We start from the raw sequence: 19299 nt of genomic DNA, 5'->3' as shown, positions 1-19299 counted from the left end.
GCAAGAGGGTTAGATCAATAAATATACAATCCACCCTTGGTAAACTGCTGGAAATGGTAATATTAGAAGGGCTGAAAAAGGAGGTGGATACGGATTCAGATGATGGTCAATACGCTTACAAGAAAAATAGCTCAACAATTCATCTTGTTGAAGACTTATTAACATCATCATGCTACAAATGCTCAAAGAGGTTCATTATCCAAACTGATCTGATTGGAGCGTTTGATCAAATCCATCATGCACCGATTATCCAGCAACTGATAAAAGACAAGGTTTCCAATCGAGTAGCCAAAGGAATAATCAGCTTTCTCAAGGATCGTCGTGCGGCCGTGACTGATAAAGAAAAAATCTACCACAAAAAAGTACTACTAGGAGTTCCTCAAGGCAGTGTACTTGGACCAATATTATTCAACATTGGAACAAAAAATACACTGAGACAGATTGAGCTCGAAGTCAACCAAATGATCAACAAGGAGATGAAAGTAATGGCCAAAGCGGAGGTGAGAGCGTATGCTGATGATCTGTTCATCTCAATCAAATGTCAAGAAAGTGACCCAGCGATATACGAAAAAATTTATACTAATACCTTAAGGATAGTAACAAGAGAGACCAACAAAATTAATCTTACAATTTCGCTTAATAAAACTGAGGTGTTATCAAATATGGAGGCAAGGTTAAACATCCCGAATTGCAAATCTCGGACGACAATTCTTGGAGTTCCAGTGGATATAATGAGAATTAAGCTCATCGATCAAGAAGAGGTAATAAGAGGGATAATCGAGAATTCCAGAAAATACAACATCAACAAACAGCTATTATCAGGACTACCGAGAACGATTGTAAATATGATCAACCAATCATTCATCATATCCTCAGCCAATTATTTGGCTCCTCTGTTGTTCGCCTCAATGATAAATAACTCGGATCTTGTAAAAACAATTGACCGACATGGCAATGAATTAATGAGAAAGCACCTGAGAATGTCATACAAAGATAGTAGATTAGCGACTTATGCAATAATGAATATAAACCCAACCTACAACAACATCGCTAAAATCGCTTTGAAATATCTTTATAAAAGAGGTTTCAATAGAAGGTCGTACATCTTTAATATCGCTGAAAACAAGTTAAATTTATATCCAATGGTAACCGACAATAGGATCTGGAACGGAGTTAATATTCATGCTAATCAAATAGCTGACCAATTTACTCAGTTCGAATGGTCTAAAAAGATAAAGACAAACAACAACCTCAAGCTAATCTTAGGTACCCACTGGAAAAAGAAAAACACCAAATGGACGAAAATGAACTCACAGACAAAGATGATAATAGGCTCATATGACTACCTGATAGAGAATCAAAAATGCTTATGTGGACACCAGAAAGTTGACTCTTTTCATATCATCTTCAATTGTGAAAAACTAGATGTACAAAGGGACAACTTGATGGTTATGAATCCAAAAGAAAACTTCAAGGATATTCTAATAAAGAGACACAAAGGCGCAGATGAACTTCTCTTAGAAGCGAAACAAATTCTCCTAAAAATCTCTGACAAAAGAAAAATATAATTATATGCAAGGTTTTTTACTTGAATTTATAAAGAATCAGTAGAAAATAAGAACGTTTTTCTAAGAAAGTTGATGAATTTTCTCGGAAAGTAAGTGAATTTCCATGAAAGTCAATGGATTTTCACCATAGATTCAATAATAAGATGAATTTTATATGGACTTTCTAAGAAAGTGAAAGAAAATAATACACCCAAATCATAAGTTCTAACCCACAAAACCCAAAATCACACCCATCCCAATAACTAGACCCAAAGAAATTCATAAAACTGAATCCCATTAACATGTAAAAATCAAAAAAAACGTAGCGCGATTAGGCTACGCTCTGTAGGGAAGAGAAAACATTAATAAAAGAATAATGAGTAAGATTGTTCAACATTCTAAATGGTTTCATTTTGTATTCTCTCCACTTCGGAGTCACAATGATGTTAAAAGGCTTTCGGCCAATTGTTGAATTTTTCTTTAATTGTTAACCTGTTGATTTAATTATTTCCATTTAATTGTTCAATCAAATAGTTTCTTTTTCATTTAAGAATAATAATCAATTTTTCTTTATTCTTTTACTCTTTTGTTGATAATCAATTTTTTCGTTTTTTCTCTTCTCTTCTATTCACTTTTTTTCTTTTTTATTTATTTTGTTCTTTTCTCTTTTTCTGCCTTATGTGCTTTAGTAATTCCATCCTTTCCACTCTGGATTTTATTCACTGTGTTGGTTCGTTTTCTTATTTTCATCCTGATCCCTATTTCATTTGGAAGTTTGATCAGTTATGGATGATCGTAATTTCTTCTTGTTAAATGATGATTATGAGATTAAACCAACAACTACCCTGAGGAAGAAGAAAATCACAAGCAACAAGTGTTATTATTATAATTTGTACTTTTCTTCGTGTAAAACTGTTATTGAAGAACAACTGGAACAACAAGAGAAACAACAGCCACTAAAAGACCAAGAGAAACAGTATTGCTTTCAAAAAGAACAAATAAATTCTCTTCTATTATTTCAAAGAGAGAAACAAGTAAAAGGAAAATATTTATTTCCATTACATAAACAACCACTAAAACTACAACCTTTTACTCTTCATCTTTTAATACTAGAGAGAAAATATCAACAATTACAATTACTGCAAGTTTATCTTCATCATCATCAACAACAACATCAATTTTCAACATCATATTTCAACTATAACAACAACTTATCATTTCCCTCCATCATCAGTGTTATCCTAAATTTTGTTTACTCTCTTTTCACAATCAACTTATACCTGACTACCATTATTACCAATACCTGTATCACCAATTCACAGAAAACAATTGCTTTCTCTTAACCAGAAGATAGAATAACAACAATAAGTAGTATATCGTTTAGGTGAGAGAGAGAATAAGTGAGTGAGAGAGAAGAAAAAAAAAGAATAGAAATTACGTGTTTCTAATCTTTCTCTCTTTTTCTATCCTTCTCATTTTTCTCTATCAATTTCACTTGATCATTTTTTCTTCTTCTCTCAATCCCTTGCCTATTTTTACCTCATTTTCTTTCTCACTTTTCCTTTCTCTCCCTCCTTCATCTTCTGTCACCATTACACACCACTATTACCACCATTACAAATATCACCTTTCATAATCAATTCTTCATAATCAACTAACCTTAATTCTCGCTTAAGGTTATCTAATTAACTTTCTACCATCCAAATATAGATATATAAATATATCTAATAACTATATTAATATTTACCATTTTTTTGTGATCAATTGGGTTTAACTAAAGCAGATTGAATGGTAAAAAAGGCCAGATTAGAGACGGATGAGAGTCAACTTTTACTAGGTTTGGTTGAAGAGGCTGATTCAATTGAGCATCTTCGCCATTCTCATCACCATCATCAACAATCAACTCACCTTCATAATCACCATCATTCTCATCATTTGGACGAGGAAGAAGATCTTGACGAAAGAAGGCAAAGTAGAAGTATGAGTAGCATGACCGGCACCAGTAACTCAAGTCCTGCTAACTCATTGAGATCATCATCACCGTCTCCGGTGGCCTGCGGGTTAACTTCAAACGGGTCCAACTCAACGGGGAACATGAATGACACCATCAACACCAATAACAGTAATAACAGTAGTAACCACCTATCTGAATCACCTCCTCCATGTGTTACCCCGAATAGTAATCACCGTGAACCGGATCCCAATGCCATTAAAATGTTTGTCGGACAAATACCACGTGATTGGTCTGAACTTGAGTGTCGAACTTTGTTTGAAGAATTTGGTGAAATTTATTCACTAAATGTACTCAAAGATAAATCTTCTGGACATAGTCGAGGTTGTTGTTTTGTTACCTTTTATTCCCGTAAATCGGCCTTAGATGCTCAAAATGCTCTTCATAATATTAAAACTTTACCTGGAATGCATCATCCCATTCAAATGAAACCAGCTGATAGTGAGAATCGTAATGAAAGGAAACTTTTCATTGGTATGTTATCCAAAAAATATTCCGAAACCGAAGTCAAGCTTATGTTTGCACCTTACGGTATAATCGAGGAATGTACAGTACTTCGAGATGCTAATGGACTTAGTAAAGGTTCGTCTCTTGTTTATTTCCCTTTATTCCAATCGATTCTAATATTTGAACAGTTTAAGTCAACACTTTCTATTTGATCCTCATCCTCATCATTTATTACTCGGATTAAGAACATGAAACTAAAGTTAATGATAATGTAATTCAATCATTTGGATTTTTCTCTCTCTCTCTCTTTCACTTACAGGTTGTGCTTTCGTAACCTTTACCTCTCGACAATGTGCAGTTAACGCAATCAGAGCAATGAATCACAGTCAAACTATGGAAGGTTGTTCATCATCGTTGGTTGTTAAATTTGCTGATACTCAAAAGGATAAAGATGCTAGAAAGCAACAAGTATGTTTCGTTTAATTTCTTGAGAATATTTGAAGGGAATAAGAAAACGTGTTGATACCTTTACAATTTTCAGCTCTTTTATCATCTTTTCTGCTTATCCTTAGTTTTCACGACATTTTTCACTCTTCGAGACATTACCAATTTTCTTAATTTTGTTAACAACCAAAACGAACTCAGCTGATTAACCAAGTAATTTAAACAACGCGTCTAGAATAGTGATTACTTTATTTTCAAATGAGAGAAAAAGTTGTATTAGTTTATGTGTGTGTTAAGTAAACTGAGAAGGAGCTTTTACCAAATGGTGAAGAAAAGCTGATGATACTGATGATTGTGATGACGAAGATAATAATGTTGGTGATGATGAAGATAATGATGACAAGATGAGAGGCAAAAAAGATTAGAAATGAAGAGAAAAAAACTAAATATGAAAAAAATTCTTTAAGACTTGAAGTGTAGGAATTGATATATATTTTTATATGATGTGTGTGCTTTCAGAGAGTGATGAAAAGTTATCCTGATGATGATGAAAAAGATGATAAGTCATAAACATTCACGTCGCTTTATATATACCTTTTATTATTATTGTGCTGTAGGTATGTGGTGGAGGTGATAAATATGATGGATGGTAAGAAAGGGATAGAGATGGTAGATAAAAGATAGTGATGGTAATTTGGTTGAGGATGAGAGAGAGAGAGAGAGAGAGAGAGAGAGAGAGAGAGAGAGAGAGAGTATATACTCTCTCATCTCCTTATTCATCCTTCTCCATTTTAGCATAATATTGTGTTTATTCAGACAATGATCAGGAAAAACTTGAGATCAGAAATGATTATGATGCTTGTTGCTTCATTCATCGTCCTTGATAAATAATTTATGTATATTGGATTATGTATACAAACATTTTATCGACATGTATTTTGTCATAGATATTTTTCAATTGAAAATTCTTTTTCTTCATCTCTTCATCATTTCATATTTTCACACATAGTTTAAGGTGACTCTCATTTGCATAGTGAGAGTTTTTCCTCCTTTTACGATTATCACCATTCCAGATCATTGTAATAATCTTCATTTTCCTCGTTATTAACTTTTCCATTTTTTTCTCTTTTTTTCTCTAGCAAATTTTAATGCAACATCTCGCAGCAGCAGCAGTGGTCCATCAAACATCCACCCCAGCACCCGTAACTCTGACAGCTCCAACAACCGATCCATATTTAGCTTTAGCTGCTGCCGCAGCCTCAGCTCAACAACACCAAACAAATACACCGACCCCTGTAACCCTTACAACACCAGCCACCGATCCTTACCTGGCCTTAGCAGCAGCAGCAGCAGCTTCAGCCACAGCTCAGCAACAACACCAACCCAATCCACCACCACCAGTTGCTCTTACCCCATCAACAGCAAACCAATATCTAGCCTTAGCAGCAGCAGCAGCAACGGCTCAACAACATCATCACCAACAACAAGTCCAACAACAACACATAGCAGCAGCGACACTAGCAATGCAACAACAGTAAGTTGAAAATACTTGATACCTAAATTACTACCACCCACCAACAATGAGCAACAATAATAAGCATAATATTTTTTATTCCTGTAAAAAAACAAGAAGCAGAACAGAAACACCGGAAGATGTAACAAAAACTTAATAACGCCAACTAACGTTAATGTTTTTTAAATGCTTCCATAATTAACAATCCTCGTAATATAATAATTCACGCCTTGAAAAACATAATGAAAAATTATCTCTGCTCACCATGATTATTATAATAGATATTTAGTTGAGTGAAGATAAGATGGGTTCGAGTTTAGTCAAATGTATTATCGATTGAATCCTAAACTCTTCTGGAATGCTTTTCATACTGTGTATAAACTATTGTATAAGTAAATTCATTTTCTTTTACTCCCTGCAATCCTCTATATCTCTTTAGTTAGTTGCCTGTTGATTTCTTTAACTTTCTCTTCTTCTCCCTTATCTTCATCATCATGATCATCTTTCCTGGAAAGAAAGGCATCTCTGGAATCAATTTATTGAAACCCATTTCCTTTTTCTTCCAAATAACACTCATCATTCAGTTTCCTTCTCATTTTTCTCACTCATTTATACAACACCTAAACTTAACTTTCTCTCTCTCTCTCTCTCTCTCTTCCTACTTTTTCTTCATCTGCTCATCTTACTAGTAGAACAATTTTATCCGACAAGCACATTTTATCTTATGAGATGTATTTATATGTATTCTCAATTCCAGTGGATATTTATTTCATGATTAACTTCAATTCGAAGCAATTTGAGTTAAACTAAATTACACGTGAACATGAAAGAAGAATCATCACCATGATGATAACTTAACTCTCTCTCTCTCTCTTTACATAAGTATCTTCCATTCTCTCTCTCTCTCTCCCTCTAATGAAATAGATATTTGTTTCATTAATTTCTCACTTATTTGTGAATAATTATCATCTTTTGTTTTGTTAATCAACTGAAAGCGAAAATATGACTTGACACCAATTAGATGATTAATTAATTGTGTTACAAGCTCTCAAAAACACAACTAAACTTGAGATTGGCATGTTGAGCATTTTTTTCACATCATCATTATTTTAGCTTCAATTAAATGATAATGAAGCTTGAACAGAAACAGATTGTGACCTTGATCAATGAAGTTTGGTTCATCGTCATCCTCATCATCATCATCATCATCATCATTTCCATGATAATGATTACAATCTTTCTTCTTTTAAATCAGTTGATTTAAAATTTCTTGAAATTCAACTAGATTTTCAAAGCTTTTGAGAATCTGTTTATTTCATCAACATTTAAGATTACACGCAGTCTCTTTTTTCAATAGTATTGAGTAAGAATAAAAACAGATAAGTTGATTAAGATTAAAATGATTCCAATGATGATAATTTTCATCATGATGATATTGATGCGTGTTAGTAAGAGTAAGATGTCATCATAATGTAATAATTGAGTAATATCATTGTGATCGCTTGAATGGCAATGATATGATTGGTATATAACGATCATCTTTTATTATGATTATAATTATCATCACTCAGTACTTATCATTACGATACTCGTTTCTTTATTTCTACTGGTTTCAAGCATAACCGCTAATTTGTTCCTGATACTTGTCTCATGAACTTAGCTCACAATCTCTCTCGCTCTCTCTCTCTCTCAAACCTCTTTAACTTATTATTAAAGCTCAAGAAGGACCCAAAACCTCCACATTCATCCCTTACAGACACATCTTCTCCCTCTCCCTCTTCGTTTTCGTCTCTCTCATCATCTTCACCTTCATCTTTCCTCTTTCCTCTTTCCCCTTTCTCTCCTCCTTCTTTATTTCTCATCGCTAAATATAGAGCCTCCAATTATTGAACAAATTCAATAAATAACTGCATTTCAACCATCATCATCTTCATCATCATCATCATTATGCTCTCCCTGTGACTTTACCCCCTTTCAACGAATATCATCATTTTCTTATTCAATAAGATTTTTAGCTTCTTTCCATATGTTACGTTAGCTGATAAAACTCTACATCTACTTAATACTTGTTAACTTTTTCTCTTTCTCTTTCTCTTTTTGGAATTATTTTCTATTCACATGATATCGTTACCTGAACATTTAAATATCATTTTCCATTTTTCTCCCTCTCTTTCTCTCTTATAATGATTATCTCCCATCTCATTCATCTTTTATCAAGGTATTTTGTCATCGACTTAAAAATTGTCTCTCACTCTATGTGATTGGCAATAATTTGATTTCCAATCCGGATTTACATTGAAACTTAGATGTTTCTCTCTCTCTCTCCCTTATCGTCTTACTTTTTTTACCTTTCATTGGTTTTTTGAATACTATTACTGGTTACAACGTTTAAACCGGTTGGCCCGGAAAGATGATAAAACTAACTGACTATGAAAAAGGAGAAAGGAGAGAGAGAGATGATGATGATGATGATGATGTTAAAAGAGAAGTTTTATTTCAAATGAGATATATTTTCTTACTTAAATTTTGCTTGAAGCGCGATTTTTACAGGCAGAGAGTGATGATGATGATGATGATGATGAGGATGATCAAGATGATATTCAAAAAGGAAAGAGAAAAAGAAAGAGCAAAAATGCGGAAACAAAAGTTACTTCATCTTTATCGTTGTTTCAGATTAACCCTGAAAATATTGACTCCAAATATTTGCGATAACATTTAAAAAAACCGAGCCACTTGTTGATCATATTACATTTATCACATTATTAAATGGTAACAATTAGCATTCTCGTCACCGCTCACAAATTAGCCTAAGAGATAATTGATGATCAATAATTATTGACCATCTAATTGATTTTCTTTGCTTTCTGTTTCCTCTCATTTCAAAATAATAAATTGTGAGTGTAAAAGCAAACAATTAATCTCCTGTGAATGCTACAATTAAGATCAAATTAACGATTATCAGATTCCAGACTAACCAATGATATATAAATGTAGTTAAATCAATAACATAAATTTCCAGTATGTTTTATATTTCCCTAATCTCTAAGCCTCGAAAGGTAAACTGATATTTGATTATGAGGTTTAACTAATCCTAACCAAATAGTTACATTAAATTGTAACTTTGTAATGATAATCATCATCGTAACAATTTAGCTTTATTGATCGAGCATCAATTTAGCAGTTAAAAGGGGAAGCTTTAAATTAACTTTGATCATTTATAACAACAAATGTTTAAATTAATACTTTCCTCGTCATTAATGATTTCACGATTAAGAATTACCTAATCAATGGATTAACTCATTTATTAATATTAATTACGTTAATAAATCTTAACCTGATAAGAAAAGTAAAAGTTTTTCTTTCCAGTCTTTAGAAATGAATTATATTTCTATCATTATCACTAATTGAAAATATTGTTGCCTAATTGTTGTTAGAACCAAATTAAATCATATAGAATTTAATCAATTTTTTTCTCTCATTTTTTTTACCAGTTATTCTGGTTTCAAGTATAAAAGATGTTCAATATTGACCAGTAATGGTCAACCAGGAAATCACAGTTATCCAACAGCCACTCAGACTCAAGCTTCCATTTCCAATGCCGCCCATGCAGCGGCCGCCGCGGCCGCTTTCAACACCACCTCGGGTCTCCTTCACGCACATCGAGCCAGTTTATCGGTAACTGGTAAGCCCATGGAGGGTCCAGAGGGAGCCAATCTTTTCATCTACCATTTACCGGCTGAGTTTCGAGATGATGATTTGGCTCAAATTTTTGCCAACTTTGGTCGTGTTTTATCAAGCAAAGTATTTATTGACAAACTCACCCATTTGTCAAAATGTTTCGGTTTTGTTTCATACGATAATGTTATCTCAGCCCAGGCTGCCATCCACGCCATGAACGGCTTCCAGATTGGAGCGAAACGGCTTAAAGTTCAATTGAAAAAGTGCAAAGATAAACCATATTGACCAGTATATAAATATATGAATATACAACCTTCTTGACCACCTATTTCTTCATCACTATCAACATTTCAACTAATTGGTATAATAATAACATAAATATAACTACTCTCTCCATCTCCCATGTTGACCAATAATGCATAAAATTAATTATATTGATTATTATTATTAATATTATTATCATTGAAATATATATATAAATAATTGAAAACACGTACATATGAGTACAAGAAAATAAAACTTAAATATTGGAATTGAAATAAAATTAAGAAAATTTCAATTGCAACTAAATTGACTTACCTGTTTAACGGTTAATACAATTTAACTTTTGTGTATTTAAATCTCGGCTTATCAATGATCACCTCTTTTTCAATCTTCCCTCTTGATATTAGAATAAGTTTCCAGGCCATTTGAATAAAAATAAAATCCAAATGAACCAAAATAGAATTGATTTAAAGTAAATCACAATTTAGTTACAATAATTCACCCAATTCACAATTGTAACTCTTAATCCGATCCATTGTTTGATCCTCTCACCAACTCTAACCCTTTATATGGATTATTGAATAAGTGACAACATTTTGGAAACCAAAGCAACGATTTAACGGTTGAAGAGAAACAATTTAACTACCTGGTAATTAGAATGAAAGATTTTAGGGAAAAGAATAGTCAATGATCAGAACAATTAGATTTACTTTACAATTGTTACAATTAAAAAAGATACATTAAGTTAATCCAACAAAGTATTGGATTGGTCAAGGGAGAAGAACACAAATGAAAGGAGATTATCATTGATTAACAATTAATCTCCTTCCTTTTAATGGGAGAAAACAAATTGTTTAGCTTACCCGATTCATGATTAAATTGATTAGAAATCGTTGATTAATTGGTAACAATTATCTCAATTTTTGATTCTTCATATTATCTTAAATATTTGTATCGATACTTTTTCGAGACTCGAGTAAAGTGTAAATTCAATTTTACCGTTGATTCTTTAGAATAATTAACTTCAACTCGACTAAAAAGAATTAAATTAATGTGTCTAATTAGCGAATTGCTAATTAAAATTGGATAATTAGGTAATAAATTGTTTCCTTGAAAAAAAGTTGAAACTTTTTCCACGACAGTGGCGATATCTATTGACTTTCAATTTACATATTCTAAGGAAATTTTTTTCATTTTCTCAACAATTAACATCTTTTACTGCAATTAACTGATTTATTAATTATCCTTTCCTAATTTATCTCATTTCCTCACCTATCAATGTAATAATTTTACTGATGAATGGATAGAAAATAAAAAACATCAGTTGAAAATGATGGAAATTGATGATTATTGTCTTTGAATTTGATTGGAAGCCAATTGGTAGTTGATTAAGTTATTGGAAATTAATTTTATGGGAAATTAAGGATAAATGAAATGTTGACATTTTCCAATTCATCCTAATCATTTGCTTACCTTCATTGGTCCAGTCTAGACTTAGGTAAATTGTAACAATTACAATTGTTTGGCTGTTGATTGATTTTCTCCAATTATTTAAATGATTCAATAAAACGTCCGATGCCAATTAAATTTTGGACAATGTTTAGGTTTCCGTAAATAAGCAACAATCAACAGACCGTTGAAACGGAAAAGGAATTAACCAATTTGGTTCCGTTTAACCAATTAGATATCGAAATCTTCTTAATCATTTCCTAAATTTCCTTAAGAAATGTCGTCTCTTTTTTTACTGAATGAATGAAGAGATGATGAAAAAGAAAAGGTTAAAGGCGAGAGATAGAAGAGAAAGTGAATTGATTAGGTGATGAATTTAATTGTTCTCATATAATAATGATAATAGAGAAGAAGAAGATTCAAAAAAAAAGGTAAACAATCAAAAGAAAATTGTGACAAAAAATTGAGTGAGAACTTTGTTACTTTATATAAGAGTAGATGATTCGAGTTAACTTAATCAGTGAACGTTAATCATCACCAACAATCTAATAGATTTACTTGAGTTTTAATCAATTGATTGACTTTAACAGTTTACGCTTGTTAATCATCGTTCTCACATCTTAATTAAATTCTGTTCAATATGATGTTATCAAACTTTCTCATCGGATTTGTTTTCTCAATCATTGTTATCAGTGTTTCGAATGGTCAACAATTAGATGAATCATTTGAAACTAATCCATGGCAATCAGATGAAACTTCATCTTATCTATTTGATAGGCAATACAATCCTACTGGTGGAAGTGCAAGATTAACGTTACCACCATCGGCTTCATCGGCGGGAGTAAATTATCATGGGGCTGAAACGTTTTCAAGACCAGTGATTATTGTCAGCGGTCGAGGATTGAAAGATCAAGCTGAGATTCGTCAGGTCAGAGGGTCATCTGCAACTCGAAGTAATAAAGTTAAGTACGAAGTCGAGGAAGATGACGAAAGTGAGGATAGTCCAACAGTCGTTGTTGAGACCAAAAAGAAGAAGAAAAAAGTTGACCAGCCGATTTCAGCTTATGTTCCAACTGCTTATGTTATCGGTAATCAAGGAGCTGGTCAACCAGTGAGTCGAGTTAAACAAGAATCAGATAAAGGTAAGAAAAAGGATTTAACTGATTAACTTAATTAACGGCATCAAATATCATTTGGCCTCATCTTCGGGATCACATTATCAACCCTTTTGCCAAAATTTTTCAACTTCACATGAAAAAGTTTATACAACAATTTAGTAAATCATTGAAACAAAACAGCCCAATTATTTGACTGCCAAATGATTTGCTGTTTTCAACAATTAATTATTATTGTTTTTCCTAATTATATTCATCAGCTGATTCAGATTATGGTATCATGGTTGTGGCTCCAAAACAGCCTGAAAATTATGCAATAATTAACGGTAATTATCAAGGAGTAAATGAAGAGATGCTCGATAGGAATACAATTCAATTGTACCAAGAACCACAACTTGTTGAAGCTCTGCAAGTGGATGGACAGAATCAAATTAAAGGTAATTAACTAATTGTTTAGAAAAAAAAATCGATCAATATTCATTCTCATTGATTGTTGAATTTATTTACAATGTTGATTTACTTTTACCTATACGATTGACTAAAACTTCAATTGAATTTGATTGAAATATAAAGAGACAATCAATTGATCAATGAAAAAAAAAATGATGAAGATATTGATTGCTAACAAGATGATCAAATTGATTGACTATTAAATCATGAAAGAAGATGGGTTAGTTTTATGGGTTAAGATAGTTTTTCAATGATTGTGATCAAGTTGAGTGATTACAATTAAGAAGTGGAAAAAAATTTACGAAAAAATTTGGCAACTATCACATAACAATTTGATTAATTTGCCTTCTTAATTGTGAGTAAATTGTTATGAGATGATGTTGATGTTGATCATTATCATTGAATCGCTTGTAAATGTTCAAGAAATTAGCTTTGATTGTTTATTTACAAATGATTAGTGATTTATTATTAATCTTTTTCTGGTTCTTCTCAAAATTTTCATTCATTCTAATTATAAATACTAATCATAACAATTAAATTGTTCACTTACAGAGGTTTCTGCTGATGATAAGGACGAATCTCTTGATGCTCAGAAATCAAAGTTAACTTTACTTTTCCTTGGGTATGAGAAATTTTAATCACTGGATTAATTAGTTAATCATTTCGTTGTTCATGTTGATCAATACAAAATGGAAACTTAATTGTGATCTCTTTCAATGTGATTTAACCAACGAAAAACAAAATCAATCACCATTCAAATCACATCAACAGATTGAATCGAAATTCAAAAAAATATTTTTTTCTTCTCATCAAATTGATTGTTACAATTTAATTAATTCTCATCTTCTTTTCTTCTTCATCATCGTAATCACCATCAACTTTTAATTGTTGATCAATAAATGACAAATCCTTAGTTCACAATAATGTTAACGAGACAAAAAAAAAATTAGACAAATCAAATAAACAAATCAATCAACTTAAACAGTTGATTATGAAAAAAAAATGATCAACCAAATTGAGCCAAAAAAATCACAATCAAATCAAGCAAAAAATGAAATCGGAAGGAAAAATCAACAATCAATTTAAATCATTTTGATTGTTTTTATTTACACAAGAAAAAAAATCCTAAATCAAAATTGTTATTATTTTCCCGGTGCTTTGTTAATTTAATTATCACTCATAGTCAAACAAATTTTTACATAATTTGATTGAATAATACAACAATCAATCAACATTTTGTACAATTAAAAATCAATTTTTACCCTAACAAATAAATTTCAATTGAAATTGTATTAGTTTAAATCTTAATTGTGAATGAATAATTGATTTTTTTTCTCAATGAAAGTTTGGTTGTAAGTTGTTGTTGTTGTTAAATTGATTAGCTCTTGGAGTTATGTTTAATCAAATTGTATCACTTCAATTGACCATCAAAACAAGTCCTGTTGCCACTTAATCAAATTGATTAACATTAATTAGTGTGTTGGATGAATTAAGGAGTAGTTGTAGATGAGGTTATCAGCTTGTGAGGTGATTCAGGAAATGATATCAAGGTTGATGAATTGACTTAACCATGTTCACTATTTAATTTGGGATTTAAAATGCTCTTTGCCAATCAATTTGCTGAGGAAATTATTAAAATTATCATCACAAGGATCAGCGCTTCGGGCATCATTTTTATCCTTTCATCATCTCCATCATACTCGTGTCATTTTCCCTTCAATTCCGCCATCATCAGCGTCTAATGTTGTTTCATTTTAATCACTTAAGTTGATAATTCTGGAGGATATCGGTCGCTCAGCAAGTCTTTTCGGCTCCCTTTTGTCAAGACATCCGGTCAAGGCGTTGGCCCCATTATTATGTATATATGGATAAGAAGAGCGAGAACATTGATAGAAAACTGATTTATTAATGTCTCTTTTTTATTCTTTCTTCCGGTTTCCTTTTCCTTGCCTTTGAGCTTCTTTAAAACACAACTTGAGTCTTCTCATTTCTCCTCCTTTTTCTTTGCTAATTTATCCATTGGTGTGGTTTTTAGTTGCTTTGACACATTTGTCTTTTCCATAGAAACACACCCCAAATATACAAAATATCGAGAAGAGGAAACCGTTAGACATTAAATCCTAATTTACCAGATCAGAGAGAAAAAAAATTCTACCAAAATTCAACATCACATTTCCAATCAAAGTATTAACCTTGGGCTGACTTGTTGACACCAGGAGTATATGAATCGGTTATATCGAAATCAGAGACGAGATAATAAATTGAATCTACAAAAGCTTCATAAATGTCGGGAATGAATCTTAGAAAAAAATTGGGAATATTGAGCACAGAAATGGTAACTGCAATGATCAGGATTGCACCATAAGTCCGATCTGGATTAAAGTGTGAATGAGAATTGGGAGCTATACTCTTGAGATGGCTGAATTGAAATGGTCTCCAGAAACAATTAACTCGACTGGTGTTGATTGAACGATGTTGAACCAAAGATAAGTGATTGGAACCCAATCGAAGCTGATTAACCTTCAAAGATGAAAATATTAATCTACCAATACGATTACTATGTAAACAAATCATTCCATTTACACAAAAGGTAAGATTATCTCAAACCTAGAATTAGATGATCACTTTTTTGACAGGATGTGAACTAATTTTATAGCAGATTTGGATTAAATTATCACAGCAATCAAGTTAATTTACTTTTAATTCAATTGAAATTTTTCTTTCTAAATTATTGCTCTTAAGATCAGCTGAGAAAAATTCCTCTCATGTGTCGCCATCTGACGGATTAGAAAAGAACATCAATGTAAACACATTTTTCTCAAATACAATTAAGTTAATCATCTTTGATTTAGTTTATCTTGAATTCTGATTTTTCTGTGTTTATTTGCTTCTAGAATTTTAGGGTTAATTGATGGAATCGGCTCTCGGCGATGAGAATCATGGTGATTTTGGATAATGGTTTTTGGTGTTGAAGAAGATTGAATTTTCTTGTCTTGAACTTGAATTGATTGTTTTTATTTGATTGTGGAATTGAATGTAACTTAATTAACTGTTTGTTACAGATAAATTAGTTCGTGTTTATTTGTTTTCTTTGTGAATTCCCATTGGTTTTAGATTTAGTACAATTTTTGTTTTCATCTAATCAATTGTGAAATTGTTGTTGTGTTTCTTGTTGCTCTTTTATTTCAATGGTGTTACAGGTTTGCCATCGGCTTTTTGGACTACATTCGAGAGCTTTTTATTCATCTCGACCTTTTTATGATGTTATCGTGGTTGGTGGTGGACATGCAGGAGCAGAAGCAGCTTGGGCTGCTTCAAATATGTCCGCTAACACGTTACTTTTGACGCAAAAACTGTCCACCATTGGAGAGATGTCCTGTAACCCCGCGTTCGGTGGGATAGGTAAAGGTCATCTTCTTCGTGAGATTGACGCTCTTGACGGTATCTGTCCAAGAATCTGTGACATCTCTGGGATGCACTATAAGTTACTTAATCGACGTAAAGGTCCAGCAGTTTGGGGTCCAAGAGCTCAAATAGATAGAGAGCTTTACAAGAAGAATCTTCAACGTGCCATCTTTAATAAACCTCATCTATCGGTGAAAGCGGCTTCAATTGAAGATTTAATTGTTGAACCTCAAGGCGATGGTTACACTTGTAAAGGAGTTATAACATCTACTGGAGAGCGAATTGAAAGCTCATCGGTTATCATTACAACGGGTACTTTTCTTCGAGGAATGATCTTGTTGGGCTTGGAACGATTTCCTGCTGGACGAATGGGCGACAAGCCATCAATTGGTTTATCTAAAACATTAGAACGAATGAATATCAAATTGGGTCGATTGAAAACTGGAACTCCACCAAGAATAGATGGTCGAACAATTGATTATTCTTCTTTAGAATGTTCTAAAGGTGACGATCCTCCGAATCCATTTTCTTTCCTCAACAAGAGCGTTTGGTTACCAGCCGCTGATCAGAAACCGACCTTTTTAACTTATACCAGTCCGGAAACAGCGAAAATAGTTCAAGATAATATTCACCTTTCAAGGCATATCCATGAAGAAATTGTCGGTGTCCGTTATTGTGCATCGATCGAGGCCAAAGTTTTAAAATATCCGAAAAACAATCATCAAGTTTGGTTGGAACCAGAAGGTTTTAACTGTGATACCGTCTATCCAAATGGCCTGGCCAATGGATTACCATTCGAAGTTCAAGTTAAAGTGATCAACTCAATTCCCGGTCTAGAAAAAGCTAAAGTTACCCGACCTGGTTATTCAATACAATACGATCACATTGATCCACGACAATTAAAACCTTCCCTTGAATTGAAAAAAGTCTCCGGTCTTTTCCTTGCTGGACAAATTAACGGTACAACGGGCTACGAAGAAGCGGCCTCACAAGGAATCATCGCCGGTATCAATGCAGCTTCAAAATCTCAATCAAAAGAGGCATTAATTGTTCCCCGTTCAATTAGTTATATCGGCGTTTTGATCGATGACCTGACAACCGTCGGAGTAATTGAACCTTACCGTATGTTCACAGCTCGGGCACAATTTAGACTCTACATGAGACCAGATAATGCTGATTTACGTTTAACTCAATTAGGTAATTGTTACAACCAAATTAACCATTGAATGTTATCATAATTTGCTGTTAGTTCAATGCAACATGATCACATTTATCTTCGTCATCTTTGTTTTTCTTTTCCCTCTTTCTCCAGGTTATCAACAAGGTTGCGTTTCCCAAAAACGTTACGATGTTTATTGTCAAACTAAATCAGATCTCGATTATTATAAAGGAGAATTAGCTAATTATAAAAAAGATACAAGTGAATGGACTGAATTGTTAAAAGACAATTTAACTACAGCAATAAGAGGGAACAAGAGAAGGTAATTACCATTGATTATGCTGATCAATTAATCAGAATGTTAATTATTATGACATTTTCTATTTTCTATTTTCCATTTTTCAGTGCTCGTGATTTAATGAGAATCGCTGAAATTCAAGATAATCTTATTGGTCTATTGAGGAAAGAACAAGTTAATCTACCAGATGATAGAATATTATTGGAACGAATCAGAATCGAAGGTAAATTAGATAGGAAAAGTTAATTTTCTAAAAAGTGTAACGGTTAACTTTACATAAGCAATTGATCTTCATGACCATATTGTCTTAATTTCATCAAAATCAATTTTTTTTCTTAATTTTAATCTAATCTTCAGATGAGATAATCTTTTTGAAACCTATTTTGTCTAGGGTTCACCGTTACTCTCTTATTATCTTTTTCTAATCGTTTATCCATTTGCTAAATTAATTCTAAATTGTTGTTCCCACAGCTCAATATGAGAAATTGGTTGAGAGGGAGAAAATACAAATCTATGATTTACAGAAAGAAGAGCAATTAATTATCCCAGAAGATTTTAATTACTTTGACAATCGACTTCCATTACCTAATGAGTCTCGTGAATTATTATCTAAACAAAGACCAACATCGGTAAGCTAATTTTAACAATTAAAACTGTTCAATATTCAGTAAATTATTTTCCTTTCATTTCCAATTAGATTTCAAGTGCCTCAAGGATACCAGGAGTAAGATTTTCAGCAATCACAGCGTTAATTTATATGATTAAGAGACAAGAATTGGAAAATTTGACTCAATCCCGTTAAACGATAATTTTATCAACTTAGATTGATAATTAGATTGTGATATTTTGTAATAACTATAACAAGTAAATCAAATCATCGATCATTATTTAATTCCTATGGTTCTCAAGCTGTTTTTCCTAAATTTAAATCTATTAATCCACCTACACAATCTAACCAACGATCATTGTTAACACCTGTAAAATCACAATTAACTCAACAATCAAATCAACAGCAATCAACAACAACAACAACATCATCATCATCATTTCATAGTAATTTGTGGTAAACGAAATTCAAATCAGAAATCGATAATTAATCACATGTTAAATCACAATGGCCTTAAACGATCCCGTAAATATCCCTCCCAATGCTTGACCCGATCTTCGTCCTCCTCATCGATATCATCGTCCTCGAATATAACCCGAAAGGACCGAAGGAAACAAAGTAAACCCAAACGGGCTTCAATTGACCCCAACGAAGTTGAACTTTGTGTTTCCTAAACAATTAAATTTGAAAGAGAAACAAATTCTAAATTAACTCACTCATCATGATCATCATAATTAATTAACTAATATCCTTAATTGCCAAATTGTTTCTAATCTATTAGCTCTAATCAACACTCATATTTATATGTAATAATTAAAACCAAGTGTAATTAAGTGTGGGTGTTAATGTTAAATATTATATTATATTGATTAAATAAAATAGTACCGTTGGAAAATCAATTTAATTGTCATT

At 32.3% G+C, this 19299-nt stretch overlaps 4 protein-coding genes across 5 annotated transcripts; all 4 read left to right on the top strand.

Annotated features, from left to right (window-relative positions):
• The first annotated feature begins 1955 nt into the window (after positions 1–1955).
• Positions 1956–10214, top strand: LOC128386136 (CUGBP Elav-like family member 2). 2 transcript variants are annotated; one of them, XM_053345226.1, is made up of 5 exons: positions 1956–2931; positions 3331–4140; positions 4325–4473; positions 5589–5983; positions 9454–10214. In XM_053345226.1, exons 2-5 carry the CDS (start codon positions 3336–3338, stop codon positions 9923–9925), a joined length of 1821 nt encoding a protein of 606 aa, XP_053201201.1. In that variant the 5' UTR covers positions 1956–2931; positions 3331–3335; the 3' UTR covers positions 9926–10214. The 2 variants fall into 2 exon arrangements, with proteins under 2 accessions (XP_053201201.1, XP_053201134.1); XM_053345159.1 differs by having other exon boundaries at positions 1956–4140.
• Positions 10215–11795: 1581 nt separating this feature from the next.
• LOC128385756 (uncharacterized) lies at positions 11796–14211 on the top strand. The gene is made up of 3 exons (XM_053344669.1): positions 11796–12495; positions 12729–12905; positions 13471–14211. Exons 1-3 carry the CDS (start codon positions 11994–11996, stop codon positions 13554–13556), a joined length of 765 nt encoding a protein of 254 aa, XP_053200644.1. The 5' UTR covers positions 11796–11993; the 3' UTR covers positions 13557–14211.
• On the top strand, positions 13818–19286 carry LOC128397256 (protein MTO1 homolog, mitochondrial-like). Its single transcript, XM_053357967.1, has 8 exons — positions 13818–13831; positions 13939–13990; positions 16119–17520; positions 17636–17804; positions 17888–18003; positions 18252–18409; positions 18478–18577; positions 18772–19286. The coding sequence occupies exons 1-8, from the start codon at positions 13818–13820 to the stop codon at positions 19059–19061; spliced, it is 2301 nt and encodes a 766-aa protein (XP_053213942.1). The 3' UTR covers positions 19062–19286.
• LOC128385734 (protein MTO1 homolog, mitochondrial-like) lies at positions 15725–18672 on the top strand. Its single transcript, XM_053344638.1, has 5 exons — positions 15725–17520; positions 17636–17804; positions 17888–18003; positions 18252–18409; positions 18478–18672. The coding sequence occupies exons 1-5, from the start codon at positions 16107–16109 to the stop codon at positions 18580–18582; spliced, it is 1962 nt and encodes a 653-aa protein (XP_053200613.1). The 5' UTR covers positions 15725–16106; the 3' UTR covers positions 18583–18672.
• Positions 19287–19299: the final 13 nt, after the last annotated feature.

Source organism: Panonychus citri, unplaced genomic scaffold (assembly GCF_014898815.1).
Source record: "Panonychus citri isolate SS breed McGregor unplaced genomic scaffold, ASM1489881v1 Contig00001, whole genome shotgun sequence".
Classification (NCBI taxonomy): Eukaryota; Metazoa; Arthropoda; class Arachnida; order Trombidiformes; family Tetranychidae; genus Panonychus; species Panonychus citri.
The sequence above is the reverse complement of the archived record's forward strand: the minus strand, read 5'-3'. Positions and strand labels throughout refer to the sequence as shown.